The sequence below is a fragment of the Gymnoscopelus braueri genome (assembly GCF_963280865.1).
Source record: "Gymnoscopelus braueri genome assembly, chromosome: 19".
NCBI classification, from domain to species: Eukaryota; Metazoa; Chordata; class Actinopteri; order Myctophiformes; family Myctophidae; genus Gymnoscopelus; species Gymnoscopelus braueri.
Genome location: NC_137621.1, coordinates 28,576,178 through 28,591,079, shown reverse-complemented (window position 1 = coordinate 28,591,079; position 14,902 = coordinate 28,576,178). Strand labels below are relative to the sequence as shown.

At 42.4% G+C, this 14,902-nt stretch overlaps 1 protein-coding gene across 2 annotated transcripts in view; it reads right to left on the bottom strand.

The window, feature by feature from the left end:
- Positions 1 to 75: 75 nt before the first annotated feature.
- Positions 76 to 14,902, bottom strand: part of atr (ATR checkpoint kinase) — a 36,344-nt gene continuing 21,517 nt past the window's right edge. For both annotated transcript variants that reach the window (XM_080415070.1, XM_080415071.1), the window contains 19 exons: positions 14,538 to 14,702; positions 14,257 to 14,348; positions 13,840 to 13,931; positions 12,975 to 13,152; positions 12,228 to 12,413; positions 10,907 to 11,066; positions 9,727 to 9,906; positions 9,359 to 9,501; positions 8,961 to 9,058; positions 8,345 to 8,574; positions 7,981 to 8,115; positions 6,262 to 6,462; positions 5,747 to 5,890; positions 5,348 to 5,498; positions 3,969 to 4,125; positions 3,629 to 3,782; positions 3,248 to 3,399; positions 2,769 to 2,874; positions 76 to 551 (listed from right to left, as the gene is read on the bottom strand). In XM_080415070.1, coding sequence (XP_080271196.1) covers positions 375 to 551; positions 2,769 to 2,874; positions 3,248 to 3,399; positions 3,629 to 3,782; positions 3,969 to 4,125; positions 5,348 to 5,498; positions 5,747 to 5,890; positions 6,262 to 6,462; positions 7,981 to 8,115; positions 8,345 to 8,574; positions 8,961 to 9,058; positions 9,359 to 9,501; positions 9,727 to 9,906; positions 10,907 to 11,066; positions 12,228 to 12,413; positions 12,975 to 13,152; positions 13,840 to 13,931; positions 14,257 to 14,348; positions 14,538 to 14,702 — 2,901 coding nt within the window. In that variant the 3' untranslated portion in view covers positions 76 to 374. The remainder of the gene's footprint in view (positions 552 to 2,768; positions 2,875 to 3,247; positions 3,400 to 3,628; positions 3,783 to 3,968; positions 4,126 to 5,347; positions 5,499 to 5,746; positions 5,891 to 6,261; positions 6,463 to 7,980; positions 8,116 to 8,344; positions 8,575 to 8,960; positions 9,059 to 9,358; positions 9,502 to 9,726; positions 9,907 to 10,906; positions 11,067 to 12,227; positions 12,414 to 12,974; positions 13,153 to 13,839; positions 13,932 to 14,256; positions 14,349 to 14,537; positions 14,703 to 14,902) is intronic.

The window sequence follows — 14,902 nt, the reverse complement described above, 5'->3', positions numbered from 1 at the left end:
TGGTGCTTGGGTGAGAGTGGCAAGCCGTTTGGCCAATCCATAGCAGCACAGGTTTATTAACAGACAGACAGACAGAGTTTGCAAAACATTTTTTTTAATACAAAACAAATTTCACAGTAGTGCAACAAAAAAAACGTTCTTTCAGGACATGAAACCAGACAGTGCAGTCAGTCAGTGATAACAAATCAAGAAAAGCAGCATTACTGTACGGAACAATAAATGTAACGTTTCACTTTTTAGGAAATATATATCAGTTGTGTGGGGGTTTGATGATCCATCAGAAATATGCAGACCCTGGGCCTGGTACTCCACTCCACTGGTTAAAAAACTATATATTTTTACTCCAATCTGGTGTGCGTGCACGTACACATTGGTTACAAGTAGGGCCCCCAGCCCAGGTACATCTGACAGAGGAGGTTGTCATCTGTGGATTCCTGTATGAGGTAGTGGACGTGTCCCTCTATGGACAGAGGCAAGCCAAGCACTTTTTTGCTGGTGCTCTTTATCACACCCTGGAGACGCTGCTCAATGTCACACACATGAGTCTTTGCCTGGCGGAGACGAGGACAGAGAGAATGAAGGTCGAGAAGCAGAGGAGAGAGAAAATAAATATTAAAAAGCCAGTCGGCACTAATATGTGAAAGAACAGTGAAAAACACACTGGCTATTTGGGTTAGTTTACAACTGAATTCATCCCGAGACTCTTTGCTGTGACAAACTCTTTTATAATGTAAGGATGTGTTATAATAAGTAAGCTATAATGCATAATGATCTGCCCTGATATTAGAAAATAACAAGGCAGACGTGAAGAATTCCACTCCACGTCAGACAAGATTATTGTGATTTTCCACTGGATTACCACAACATTTCTGGATAATCTTTGGTTGTTGTTGTTGTTGGAACAGGATAGCCATTTCCTCATTGCCTTTATGGAGAAGTACCGTTATGTGTACAATGTACTGAAAGCTACTTGTATAACTTGTATCATCACTAGAGAACCCATCCGCTGCGCGGGGCTTTGTGTTTGTTGGTCCCTCCGTGTCCCTCTCTCTGTCGCTGCAGCACAGAGTGGGCAGTAGAGATGGGATTTATGTCTCTTTGAAGGGAGGCGGATCGTGGGGTTCTGTTCCTTTCAAAGAGGCGTTGTGAATACTGGCTCATTTATGGCTCAGGTGTATATTATAGATACGTAGAAATAGATATATAAATATGTATGTATTCATATGTATGTGTGTTTGTATTGTAGATATAATTTATATGTGACTGTAAGTATGTGTTATTATGTACTATAATACAGCATATGACATTATAAGATAGATAGATGTTATAAGGTAGAAGAAGAAAAAAAAACACGGGGGACCCCCTGTGGGTCCGCGGCCCTCCTGGGAGTCTAGGAAACATCGCAAAGCCATTTCAAAGAGCCGTTGTAAAGACTGGCTCATTTATGGCTCATGTGTATATTATATATATTTTAAAAATATATATAAATATGTATGTATTCATGTCATAATAGTATATATATTGTAGATATAATGTTAAATATGTGTTATGTAGGCTACTGTAATACAGCATATAACATGATGATTGCGAACGCAGCGGAAGGAGGCGCGCCTCCGCGCAAGTGGAGCTTACTATGAAACCGTGCTCGGCTTGTGTGTGATCTCTCTGTGTGCAGCCGAGCTCTCATTGGCTCGCGCCCCCATGTGACTCACGTGGGTGCACTGCCTGTAAGCAGCCGCCAGAGTGCAGGAATTCAGACAATGCTCTGATTAAAATGCACAACAGCCTGCCCCCCCCACACACAATGCACAACAGCCTGCCCCCCATATTGCAATAATAATTGTAATGTGTAATTTATTTATATATAATAACATATCTAGAATCTATATAAATATCCATATTCATATGTATATTATTTATATAGATCCACCGTCTTTCTCTCGTGTAATACTATATAACACGTATATATAGAATATATGTAAATATCCATATAAAATTATTTATATAGATCCACCGTCTCTCTCTGTCGTTTTTTCATAAACCTGGTTGCTTGTTTCTCGCGCACAATCTGGCAACACAGAAAGCGGTCGGTCGCGACACACACACACACACACACACACACACACACACACACACACACACACACACACACACACACACACACACACACACACACACACACACACACACACACACACACACACACACACACACACACACACACACACACACACAGAGCAAGCTGTGTTAGTAACGTAATGTGTAAGTACTCTTCGACATTTTTGGCTAACGCTAAACGGTGCTAAAGGGTCTCCCCTTCCGGTGTCCCCTTCCCCACACGTTAATGTGTGGGGAATTTGTGTTGGATGGATTTAATTATGGTTCGCGGAGGCAAATGTGTGTTGAGCAATGAAAAGTGGACGAATAACTGCGTGAATGAATTGCGCATGTTGTGGCTGGTGTTGTAGTGACATGTGATATGATATTGTCGTTATTTCGCCGAAACAAATGAAGTGGCTTCAGTGAGACCACCGGAAGAGAGCGGATCTCTCAAATGCATATTAGATAGTTAGACACTCTTAGTTATACAACTCTCTTAGTTATACCAACACCATTCTTACAAAGCGTTGTGTCAAGGTAAGGAGTTGAGAGATTGGTGGCACAAAATAAAAAGGGAACGATTGAAAGAGGACAGACAGACAACAGTGTGGGAGAGAGGAATAGGGGAAGACAGAGAGAATGGGGAGAAAGAGAGATATAGGAATCACCTTCTCATTGAGTATCTCTCCGGTCTCATTGGCTTGGCTTTTCGACGGGCCTTTTTCCTGTTTGCTCCACTCCACCAGAGGGTCATGAAGAAAGGTCTTCAGGACACTGATACAAACACATTAATAAAGCATCATTTACACAACAAAAGATTTGTGCAAGAGTGGTTTTGGGGCTGTATTTAAATAAATGCTATTATAGTACTAGTATCATGTCAAACCAAACTGAGAATTTGTTTTTGAACAGCAGCAACATTTTCAGCACAGGACCCCAATCTTCTAAATATGTTTTCTGGCTCACTACTGGATTATAATTATATCTACTACCTGTTTCATAGTTTACTAAAGAAGGCTTTAGAAGAATTAAGGCACATGAGAAACCTAATATATGTGTGTGTGTGTGCGTGCGTGCGTGCGTGCGTGTGCGTGCGTGCGTGCGTGCGTGCGTGCGTGCGTGCGTGCGTGCGTGTGTGTGTGTGTACCTCATTAATGGCTCTCTCTGGTCCCTCATCAGTCTCATTGTGACCTCACAGGCCTGTCTGAAGAGGCCCTCGGTGCCCATAGGGCCCATGGCATGAACCATGTTCTGTGTCAGACGGAATGGAACCACCTCGGGGACGTCGAATGTCTCCCCCTGGTGGTAGAGAGAGAGAGAGACAGGATGAAAAGGCAACATAAAAAAAGAATCCTCAGTATTAATTTATTCATGTTTGTAACTCCAACAGTGTACAAATGTAACCATTTTTTAATTAACAGTGTAGATGATGTCATCTTCACATTTATAACAATCCCTATTTAAAAAAATTCTCTATCTCACACACAGAGTCTATGGTAGTGCATTTCATCTTCTATTTCCTACAAACCTTGTTGAAGAGGCAGTTGAAGTCAACGTGAACACACTCCCCAGTGAAGGAGTCAAACAGGATGTTCTCTCCATGGCGATCGCCCAGGCCCAGGATGTAGCCCACCATGGACATCACAGCAGTGGACCGACAGTACGCAGAGCGACTGCTGTACCTGTCGCATGATGAAATATAAATTACATCCAAATACACACAAAATGATGTATCCTGAACCTTGGTCATGAACTGGTTCAGTTTTCCCTGCCCCCCAAAAGGAGTCCACAACGAACGGTAAACAGTATATGACACAACTGCACAGGCGACATATAATTATTATTATCCATCTGGCGGTGGGGCGTACCAAGACGTTGGGTCGGGGAAGGTTCGGAGGAACCACTCATGGAAGACAGGGGGGTGTCGAGCACATAGCACCTCCTTGTGGATGCGGAGCTTCTCCGCGAAGGGAGCCGTCTTGGGAAGAATCAGCTTCCTCAACTCCTTACCGGACAGGTTCACACCTAGCACGCACACGCGCACACACACACACACACACAGTAAAATTCTCACTAACCATTTAAACCCTCTTGACTTAGTAAACGGAATGTGAATCGTTTCTGTACTTGGTCCTCTTTTATCCCTCTACACAAAGTTTCCCCCCAGAATAGAATTTCGAACGACTTATGACGACTTTCAGTTTTTCTGGTGGTGGTGGGGGGGGGGGTGCGTGGGGAGCCTGTGAATGATCCAAGCACCACCGAAGAAGAGTACACCCAGAAATCACGTGATCACAAAAAAAAAAATCTAGGCATCTTCCATGTTAAAGGATTTATAAAGGTCAAATTTTCGCGGATTTCTGTTTTTTCTTCTCCTTTTTTTCTGATGCTACCGGACCCCCGTGCGCGTAACGAGCCAATATCCGGAGGTCACGGAGAATATTCCATGATTTTTCAAAGGTACAGTAAAATCGCTGTTTTCTACTGGCAAGGGGACGGTAGACGATGTTTTAACTCTGGGAGTGAATGAGTTAAGACCCAATTAAATGGTTAGTTAGAAATTATTTGTAACTGGGAGTGTCAAGTTGCAAAAGTTGACACCAAATGGACCCTTAAGGGTATGGGTGCATTTGGTTACATGCGTACACTCTAATGGTGTAAAGAAAAGCATTCGTTTACATTGACTTAACTCTGAATCGTGTCGCTGAATCAAATCGTGTCGACTTGAATTAACACTCAGGATTCTAGTGTGCACATACTGTAGCTGTAATACTAGATGTGTTGATGGAACAGCACATCAATGCATCATCAATTTACAATTTAAGCATTTAGCAGACGCTCTTAATCCAGAGCAATTTACAGGTAAATACAAGGTAAACACGAGGTAATACATCAAATGCAATATAAATAGTCATCTAGGATCATAGGTAAACCAAGAAACTATCATCAGTCTAAACAGTATAATATCAAAAAATAAATAATCTGTACATTGAAACTATACAAACTATAGGATGCCTGGTCAACAAATGAACCTGGCATCTGTCTACCTATCATAATATTAAGATGCGTTTTATAATGAATCCAGTGTGTAATTGTGTGTCTACACAAATGTGTATGCAAATGTGGCTGCATAGCCCCGCCAAGAGCCCTGCAGGCCTGAAATCTTTCATGCATACAATGCATGTGCGTGTGTGTGTGTGTGTGTGTGTGTGTGTGTGTGTGTGTGTGTGTGTGTGTGTGTGTGTACCTCTCTCCTTGTACAGCTTGGTGAGGATGTGTCTCAGACCAGCGGTGTTGTTGACCCATTCAATGATGCCACACTCCTCATTCAGAGGAATCACAGCGTATGTGCGTATGTGGAGCTCCCTCCTCCTCGACTCAGCATCTTTACGCAGGCACTACACGCACACACACACACACACACACACACACACACACACTATTTTACACTGTAAAATCCTCAGTGTTAATTTTACTCAAAGAGAGCACACATGTAACTACAGCAGGTCCAATTTGGTTGTACACTCTCTGAGTTACACATGGATAAAGAAACAATGAAGATTTGACTGTGTACATGTGAATAAACTATACTCTATCTCCCACATGTGCAGACAGACAGACAGACAGACAGACAGACAGACAGAACCTTGTTGATAAGACAATTAAACTCCATGAGTCGGCAGTCCTTTCTCAGGTCGTCTTTGGGTTTACACATCATGGTGTAGCTGTTCCCATCCGTCCCCTTCAAACCGATCTTCTTAGGTTTCTGTAAGGAGGCCAGGATCTCCACCTTCACACACACACACACACACACACAATTACCGTACACAAACAAAACATACACCTACCATACACCATAAATGTATACTTTGTGTCACGATTGCGTCACTAAAATAAAATAACACTTTTAAACTAACACTGCGACGCAATCCATCTGGGACTTGACTTGAGACTCGTCACTAAAAGCTTGAGATTTGTCTTCAGACTCGTGTCTAAAGACTAAAAAGCAGCTCCGATAGTATAGCTTTAACTTGTTGGGTTCTCTGCTTAAGGTGCTGTTCTCCCTTACATGTATACATATTTCATGTTTTTTTTAAATGTATCTAAAGAAACGTTTGTTGAGGATTGCTGTGCCGTTTCACTTTCTCGCTCCCCCCATACCGATTCTTCAAAGCCAGCGAGGTAGGCCCAGTGCCCAGGGAAGGCGTCATGCTGAGTGTTGGCTCCCCCAGTAGAGGGCAGTGTAGGAATGAGGACAGACTGCAGTGGGATCAGTATCTGGCTGAAGTTGGGCTCCTCCACCATGCGCTTCAGCTGCTTGAAGTGAACGCTCATACTGAGAGTGGTGCTGTTCCCATCCACCTGGGGGAGAGACGCATGTATGCTTTTAAATAGAAACACATACATTCAAGCAGCACAAATAAGTGCATGCAGGCTTTTATGCAGGCATGCAAACAGCCCCGAGGTGAAAAAGGTGACAACATGTTGTTTTCTTTCGGGTCAGGTGTCACACAATTGCCCTATTTGGGTTCAAAAAGGTGACTGTAGCTCATTTTGCTCATTTTGATATGCACGAGGCCACAGACGCTTTTAGTATGATTTCTCTTCATCTCTGGGACACCATTCTACACTGTAAAGTGTAGATTGGCGTTAGTTTAACTGCGAGTACAAAAGGAACCGTAAGGGTTGATTTGGTTCCATCCATGTGACCACCACCCCCCTAAGGACCCCTGGTAACAAACCGAGAGGGTGATATCTGACAACCCATTGGGTTGATGATAATCTGAGTTCCCAGAAGTTTTCGCCTGCTCTGGCGAGGAACTTCTGGGCCAGAGCCCTGGTATTTGTGGGCGGGATGTAGCTTACGCTCAGAATCTGAGCGGACACGCCTCTTACCGGTCTGACTCGTCTAAAAAGTCCGACGAGAGGCAAACAGCAGTACACAACAATGGCGGCCGCAATTTTTCAAGGGGAAATTGCTTCCCGTCGATCCTATTTAGATGTAGCACCCACTGCATGTGGATCCCGCCCCCTTTTCTTCATTGGCTGTTGATTTGAATCACAACGCAGTGGCCGCGCCCCTGCTGTCCAAGCTCCGACGCAATGCCTCCCAGACTAGGTTGATGATAACTGATAATCCCGAGGGCTGATATGACATAAATTGACAAATCAGCGCAAGCTAAAGGGCCATCATGGGCTGAACTGTCACCGTGAGTGACTTGGGCAGTACTCTATATACAATATAACCTATCTACTGTACGGTAGGTCCACAGGGTGCAGAGCAGCAGTTTTAAAGTTACAAGCCAAAAGAAACGTTGGCCTCTATGTAGGGGTGTGCCGATATATCGTCCCGCAATATATCGCGATACGTTTTCGTGACGATATGTATCGTTTAGAGAGAAAAAATATGTTTTTTGTTTTGTTTGTTTTTTACAATAATAATAATCAGGCATGCAAACAGCCCCGAGGTGAAAAGGGTGACAACATGTTTTTTTTCGGGTCAGGTGTCACACTATTGCCCTATTTGGATTCAAAACGGCTATTGTACAGTAGTTGAAAAGCTACAAGTTCGCATCTCTGAATAATGCAAAAACTGAATTATTTGAAATTATTTGCTTTTTTTCTCCCCCATATATTTTTCATAATGAAAAAGTGCGTATCGTATCGTATCGAAATCGTATCGAAGTTGTGAGCCAAATACCGTATCGTTTGGTGAAATTAGTGTATCGGCACACCCCTACCTCTATGGAATCCAAATGACTGAAAGTCGTGGTGACTGAGAACGTTAATTAATGTGTTTGTGTGTGGGTGCAAGCATGGGTGTGCTTGAAAGTGTGTGTGTGTGTGTGTGTGTGTGTGTGTGTGTGTGTGTGTGTGTACCGGCTTGTTGCAGAGTTCCAGCAGCCTGTCGGTCAACCTGTTGGCATCTCCAATAAACTTCCTCAGAGGCTCTTTAAGACTGACAGCCTTCTTCAAAATCTCATTACAGCGGTTCTTACGCATGGGGTAGGATGACTGACACACACACACACACACACACACACACACAGAGAATATGTTCAAATGAATAAATAGATTATATTGATACATTTACGACACAGTTAAACGTCAAAACAGTGACAACACTAATATGCACAACACAAATTACCGCAATTCACACAGAAACAGACCAACAAACACCCAAATATTGTCTCACACGGTACTCAGAATAACACAAAACACATCCACGGCCCCACGTCCCCACCTTGGATACAGCCGTCATCAGCCAGATGGACTGCTGAGGGTACGCTAGAAAGACCTTGGCCACGATGGCCATGAGAACCCTGAAGACCTCGTCACTGGAGTGACAAACCCTGGAGATGAGCTGGGAGAAGGCTGTGAGGAACTGGTAGGGTGCCAGGCTGTCACAGTGCTCACTCATCGCCGTGTTGATCTTACTCATCTCCATACGCAGCTGCCTGTCTGCTCGCCCCGCTACACCACAAACACAAAGACAAAACCAATACCTTTGTTGGTACGCTTTTAAAAGGAATGAACTCTTAATAGATTGTGAAATTAAAGGTGGTGTACTGTAAGTGATATTTTTTGATTAAAACAAAAGAACAAGTAAAAAAGTTAAAGCTCTATATTCTGTTGTAATTATTGCTATAGTGTTTACTTTGTGCAGTAACAGGGGTCTGTCTCCTCATCTCACCAGCTCTTTAATGAACAGAAAATACATTTTTCAGGTGGGTCAACAGATTGGTAGCTTTTGCTAGTGTGCCCTGAGCTCACATGGATAGACTAAGTATTTGTATCATGATTTGACACCGACACACCCTGTTAGGACATGTGTACCCTCACTGTACTGCACCACTCACTTTTCTCACACTCATAGACCTTAGCTCCGAAGTCCAGCCAGAGGGAGAGCATGCGGGGCATAGCCTGGTAGATATACTGGTTCCCAAACTGCAGAGCTCTGGAAGCAGAAGAAACCTGGTTAAATCATAAATTAGCCAGTAATTAAATAAAAAATAAATGAGTCTATAAGAAGGTACAGTGATGTTGAATTATAGCTCGTCACTGTACTTTCTAACAGCTTAACCCCTTAAACCCTTTTACTTTGCTGACTGGTGTCCGCCATTCATTTTTTCCCTAGTCTATACCATCATGCTACCACAAAGTAATATGCTAGATTTTTTTTAAACTAGGATGCTTTGTTTCATTTACAATTTAAGACATTTTTTTTAAGCTGGCAAAAAAACGAAATGGCCCTCACTTTCCAAAGTTTGTAACGATGTATCGGATGAGGTTTCCTTGCTTCTCTAGTTTATTGTCAGTGACCATGGGCATGAGCTTGTCATAGTACTTGGCCAGGTAGAAGTTTCCATCCTCCCACTCTGGTAGCAGGCTGGTCACATCCTAAAAAAATAAATAAAAACATACATAATGAATGTATGTATACATAATGCATTTCTCTTTGTTGATTCAAGACATTCCTTTCCATCTGAATTCTACATTCCTTAACCAGTCCTTGTTTTTCAAGAAAGTCTACTGTTTTAGATAAGTTCTATGTAAATCAAGGGTATTATAACTTAGTATCATTTGTATGTAGAGTAATACATAAGCTGTGTTCTATCTTGGTACCCTATAGGCCTTCATGATGGCGTTGGACTCAAAGTTGGCCGTCTCCTCCATGAAGCGTCCCACCAGCAGCATGGCCTTGCCTTTGGTCTGCAGGGTACGAGGGTCCGACAAGGGCTGGTCGTCTGGGAAACACTGGGTCACACCCTTCTGGAGGACAATCAGAGCCTGGTGCACGTCTCCCTGGAGACAGAGAGACAAGGCATAAATTGTACACTTAATTCATGTAGTTTTGGTGCGTGCGTGTGTGTCTGTGTGGATATCAGTTCATGATCCAACCAGTCATGCGAATTAAAAGCTTTCTTTCTTTTCTCAATGATTTACTTTCAAACAGTACATGAATTGCACAACTGAGTTAATAAAATATATATATTTTGCTTCAATAACTTTCAACTTGGCATCCCTATTTTGGTCATGTAAAATAGGAAAAATAGGAAAAATGTAAAATAAAGCTTCAGAGAGTAGATGGTCAATTTTCAAAATTGTTTAACTCTTTCAGTGCCAAGAGTATTTTCATAAAGTACTCCCCCAGTGCCAGCAATTTGCGTTTTTTTAAATTTTGTAATTTTTCATTCAAATAAATGATCTGATTGGGTTTTTAAACCCATAATACAGTTCTACCAGTAGAGAGCAACAAATCGACACATTGATGATCTCGCTGGCTCACTCGCCCCCTCCCAAACAGACTCACGTCATATCCGGTCATAACCGGATGTTGACATTTTTGACAATCGTTGATCGGGCTAAATTACGATGTGATACACGACTACGATGACTGATCGTCACCCAGACCAAAGAGAGTAGACGTGGACCTCTCCGTTTGTTTTTTATACCGTGTGAAAAACCGTGACTTTCCCTATTCTGGCCGAAAATGATCGCGGGAAAAAAATGAGAACCGGAAACGGAATCTGCGTCATGAAACCGGAACCCAATGAGGAGTCAGGAAGCGAAAGTGATCATGAAAAATAAACAGCATAGCGCGACCACAGTCAAAAGTAAAAACTCTGGATTTCTCGTGCTGGCACTGAGGGTACTCGGGAAAAACTCGGGATATCTCGGGGCGTGGCACTGAGAGAGTTAATATAGGACTAAGTGATTAACATCCATGTCAACTGATTGACCATAAAGCAAATGAATCCTGACCCTCGAGTGTGTGTGTGTGTGTGTGTGTGTAGTCGTATACCTTGGACCAGAGCCACTTGGCTTTCTCTGTGAGCAGCTCGGCCTGGTGTGTTTTTTCTGCATTCAGCAGAGCATTGTAGGCTGTCTGGTGGTGTCCTGCCTTCCTGGCCACACGGGCGCTTTGGAGCCAGCAATCCCCCACCTGCTCCTGACACGCTGGCCTGGGGCCACACAAAGACACAGCCTGAGTTTGATTTATGCCCGAGTATGAACAGCTGAGAGTTGGCTGGATCAGTGTGGGTTACTGATCAAATGCTTTGCACTAGATAAATATACTCACCTCTGAATGGTAGTGACCAATGTAAAAATGTGGAGGTGCATAGAGGTGCAAGTAGCCAAGTACTGCCTGGCAGCATACGCCAATAATTCTTGTTTAGATTGTTCAGATATGACCAATCATGTAACTTTGGTAATGTAATTCCAGTGAATCAGCCCTTCGGGCCAGCGGTATGATCATTCACACCAAGGTTCATGACAATCCATCCATCTGTTTTTATATGACATTTTTTAACACATCAAGACCTGGAACGCATCTGTGTCTCTTTAGATTTATTTGGCTATTCAAAAATAGCAGATATACAAGCTAATAGTGCGGCACCGAGTGCTGCGCTATGAGCTTACAGATCTGCTATTTTTGAAAAATCTTGACTTTTTGGGGGGATTTTTTTTCCAAAAACTGTTAGGATTTAGAAAACATTTTTTAAGAATCGCCTCACTTAACCAAATGTTAATCATCTCTTCATCATTCTTATCCTACTGATCATTCCCACCAAGTTTAATGAAAATCCCCCCATCCGTTACCAAATTATTTTGTGCAGAGGCAGACAGACAGACAGACACAAACAGACAGACAGACAGACACACACACAACCAATTACAATACTTTGCCACACTCAAATGGACAGGGTAACAATAAAAGAAAATGCAATACTACCCTGATACATTGTTAATATCTGGTAATCATTATTTCTTAACCAGTTAATGGTATTACTGGCTCGGTTGGGGACATACCAGTAATATAAGACAGGCAGAGGAACACTCTTATCTCACTGGTAACATCATCCCTGTTGCAAAGGTGTTAGGTGTTTGATTTATGGCCTGTCATTGTAGTGCAACAAGCTGGATTAGTAGCAGTTGTCGTACATAACTAATGCTGTTCATTGTTCACTAAAGAAGATTTTCATTGTGCCAATTTTTCAATATGCCAGAAAAAAAAAGTCAAGGCAACAAAAAAAAGGAAATATGTGTATTAGTGACAGGACTAGAGACACCTTGATACAATTAAAAGGTGTATGTGTGTGTGACGAACACATCATCCTTACCTTGATCCGAGGCTGAGCAGGGCTCGACGCAGGGCCAGGATTGGTTCCTTGGCCCTGAAGGAATTCTGGGTCATCTCCAGTCGCTCTGACCAATGGAGGGACAGTGGGATGGGGCTGGGTATGGAGTCATTGCTCTGTTGCAGCAGCTCAGTGAATGCATGCTCCAACTCACTCAGCATGTGAAGCCTATGCACGCGCGCACGTACACACACACACACACACACACACACACACACACTTTAAAATGCATTATATTGCATTTTAATGTATAAAATGTTTTATATAAATAAAGTGTGATTGATTCCATCAACAGTTAGTTAGTTATAGTTTGATTTTGGTCATGAGCAATGTACAAATATGACATTTCATACAATAAAAACAAAACAGCACAAGACAGCTAGACCAAAAAGGTTTAAGCTGAAGCTTTAACTTATAGTGCCTACCCTTCTTACTTTAAATAAGCTATATAAAACAGAAAAACAATTGCAGAATAATCAATCAGTAGAAACAAAAACAATATTTCTAAATATTTTTTGTAAGAATTATATATTATATTTGTTATAGTAACGTTTTTAATTTCATTAATTTCAAACATATTAATTTTATACATTTTCTTAAATTTGCAGATAGTGCTACACGTTTGTAAATCATTTTCACAGCTGTTCCATATATGTATGGCTTTTGCAGATACACATGGTTTTTTAATATTTTAACAGTGATTCCAACAAAACACACACACACACACACCTAACAATGTACTCGTATCCCCTCTGGTAGGTCCCGCACTCATAGCTGGCAGCAGACAGAGGGACCACCTGCTCCTTCCTGACCAGCTTCAGCTTCTCATAGAAGGCCTCGGCAGGCTGCTGTTTAGCAGCCAGCAGCATCTGGCCCAGGCGCACTCCCCACGTACTGGACTGCTCATCTGAACGTGTCAATACAACACATGACAATGGGACCTTCAACGGCCAAATGCTAATATATACTTTGTTGCACAACCCTTTCAACATGTGTTACACTGTTAAAATGTTGACATTTTTGACCTATAATATACTGAACGAAACCAGCTCCATGTTGCTGTGATCACGTGATCTTTGTCTTCATCATCATCATGATTCACAGGCTGTGGAACAGCGCCCTCTAGCGTAAACCATTGAAAACACCACACACTCGTCAACTCGTCAATTGACCATATTCACACGGTGGCCATTTTGGAATTTCACATTGAAAGAGCCACCCCGTTGCGGCAACCGGGGTGGCACTTCATTAACTTAATAGCAATATGGCCGGCGTGTGATATTGACGAGTGTACTCGTTAGTGGCAGTCAATGAGTTAAAATACTTTTTGGTGCACATAAAGTGAGAACGCTAAGAGAGAGAGGAGAAGTAATATCAACTAAATAAGAAAAAGAGGTTGCGCATCAACAATGGGTTTTCTCGGTGGAGTGCTAGACCCAAAGTCCAGTATCTTTACATTTTTGGATGTGCTACCCTTTTGTAATATCAACTGTCAATTACACTGTGCTGAGTAATTGGACTGAATAGATTGGATTTTAGGCTGCCAAGTGTGTTTGATTGATTTTTTATTTTTTTTGATAAACAGTGTAATTACCTGAACCCAAGTAATCTTCCAGTAGGTCCCATTTACTGAGTTTCCAGGCAGCCTCCACTCTGTAGGCATTCAGGTCCGACTTCCACTGGGGCCTAAACACGTACACATGTGATTCAATTCAAGTGTAATGGTACATAGTAAAATCCTCAGTCTTATTTTAACTCTGAGAGCGTACACTCCCAGACTCAGCAAATGGATACAGTAACACTTTACTGTTTAAATAACATTTAATGTTATATTTGTGCATGTACTGTATATAGTTTTAGTTACATTACAACAAATGGTTGAAATGGATATTTAAAACAATGGATTTGGTTTCCACTGGTACAGTATTTGTAAACAGCATATTTGGTGAAGAACATATGAAGAATAATCTGTGTGTGTGTGTGTGTGTCTGTGTGTGTGTGTGTCTCACACCTGTTGGTCAGTACTCCATTAACCTGGGTGATAACAGTGGATAGCTGTCCCAGACCAAGCATGGAACTCATCACGCCATGATAGTGACCAATCTACATATAAATAGAAAGAGAAGGGTGGAAAAATATAATGACGTAATATCTGATTCAAATTGCTGTCCATCATTACACTTATTGTATTCCGTCGATAATTTGTACTGTAAGATGTGGAAATGTTTTTGTTGCTGAGATGGACAGAACTGTTTATGCCTGCTTGTGTGTGCACACGCCTGCGTACTGCACCTGATCTGACTCCAGCTGAATGGCTCGGTCGTAGCAGGCGGTGGCGTCCCGGAGCAGGCCGATGCTCTCGTGTTCTAGAATCTGTTCCCGTAGCGATGGTTCCTCCCTCCTCAGTGCGTTGACACCCCTCACTCCGTCAGGCTCGTGCATCGCCGCGTACAGCGTCTACCAACAGCCAATCACAGTTGCTAAGCGAGACAATGCAGCCCTCTATAATCTGTCTAATCCTATCTGCGATCAATTTTATGGGAAATGTCAAACAACCTAAGAGGAATAATTTATCCCTTTCTTTGTTCCAGTTCAGGGTTTTGAAATGCAGGGGCTGAGCCTGATCTGGGTGAACAACATGAACCCAAGCATCCCTA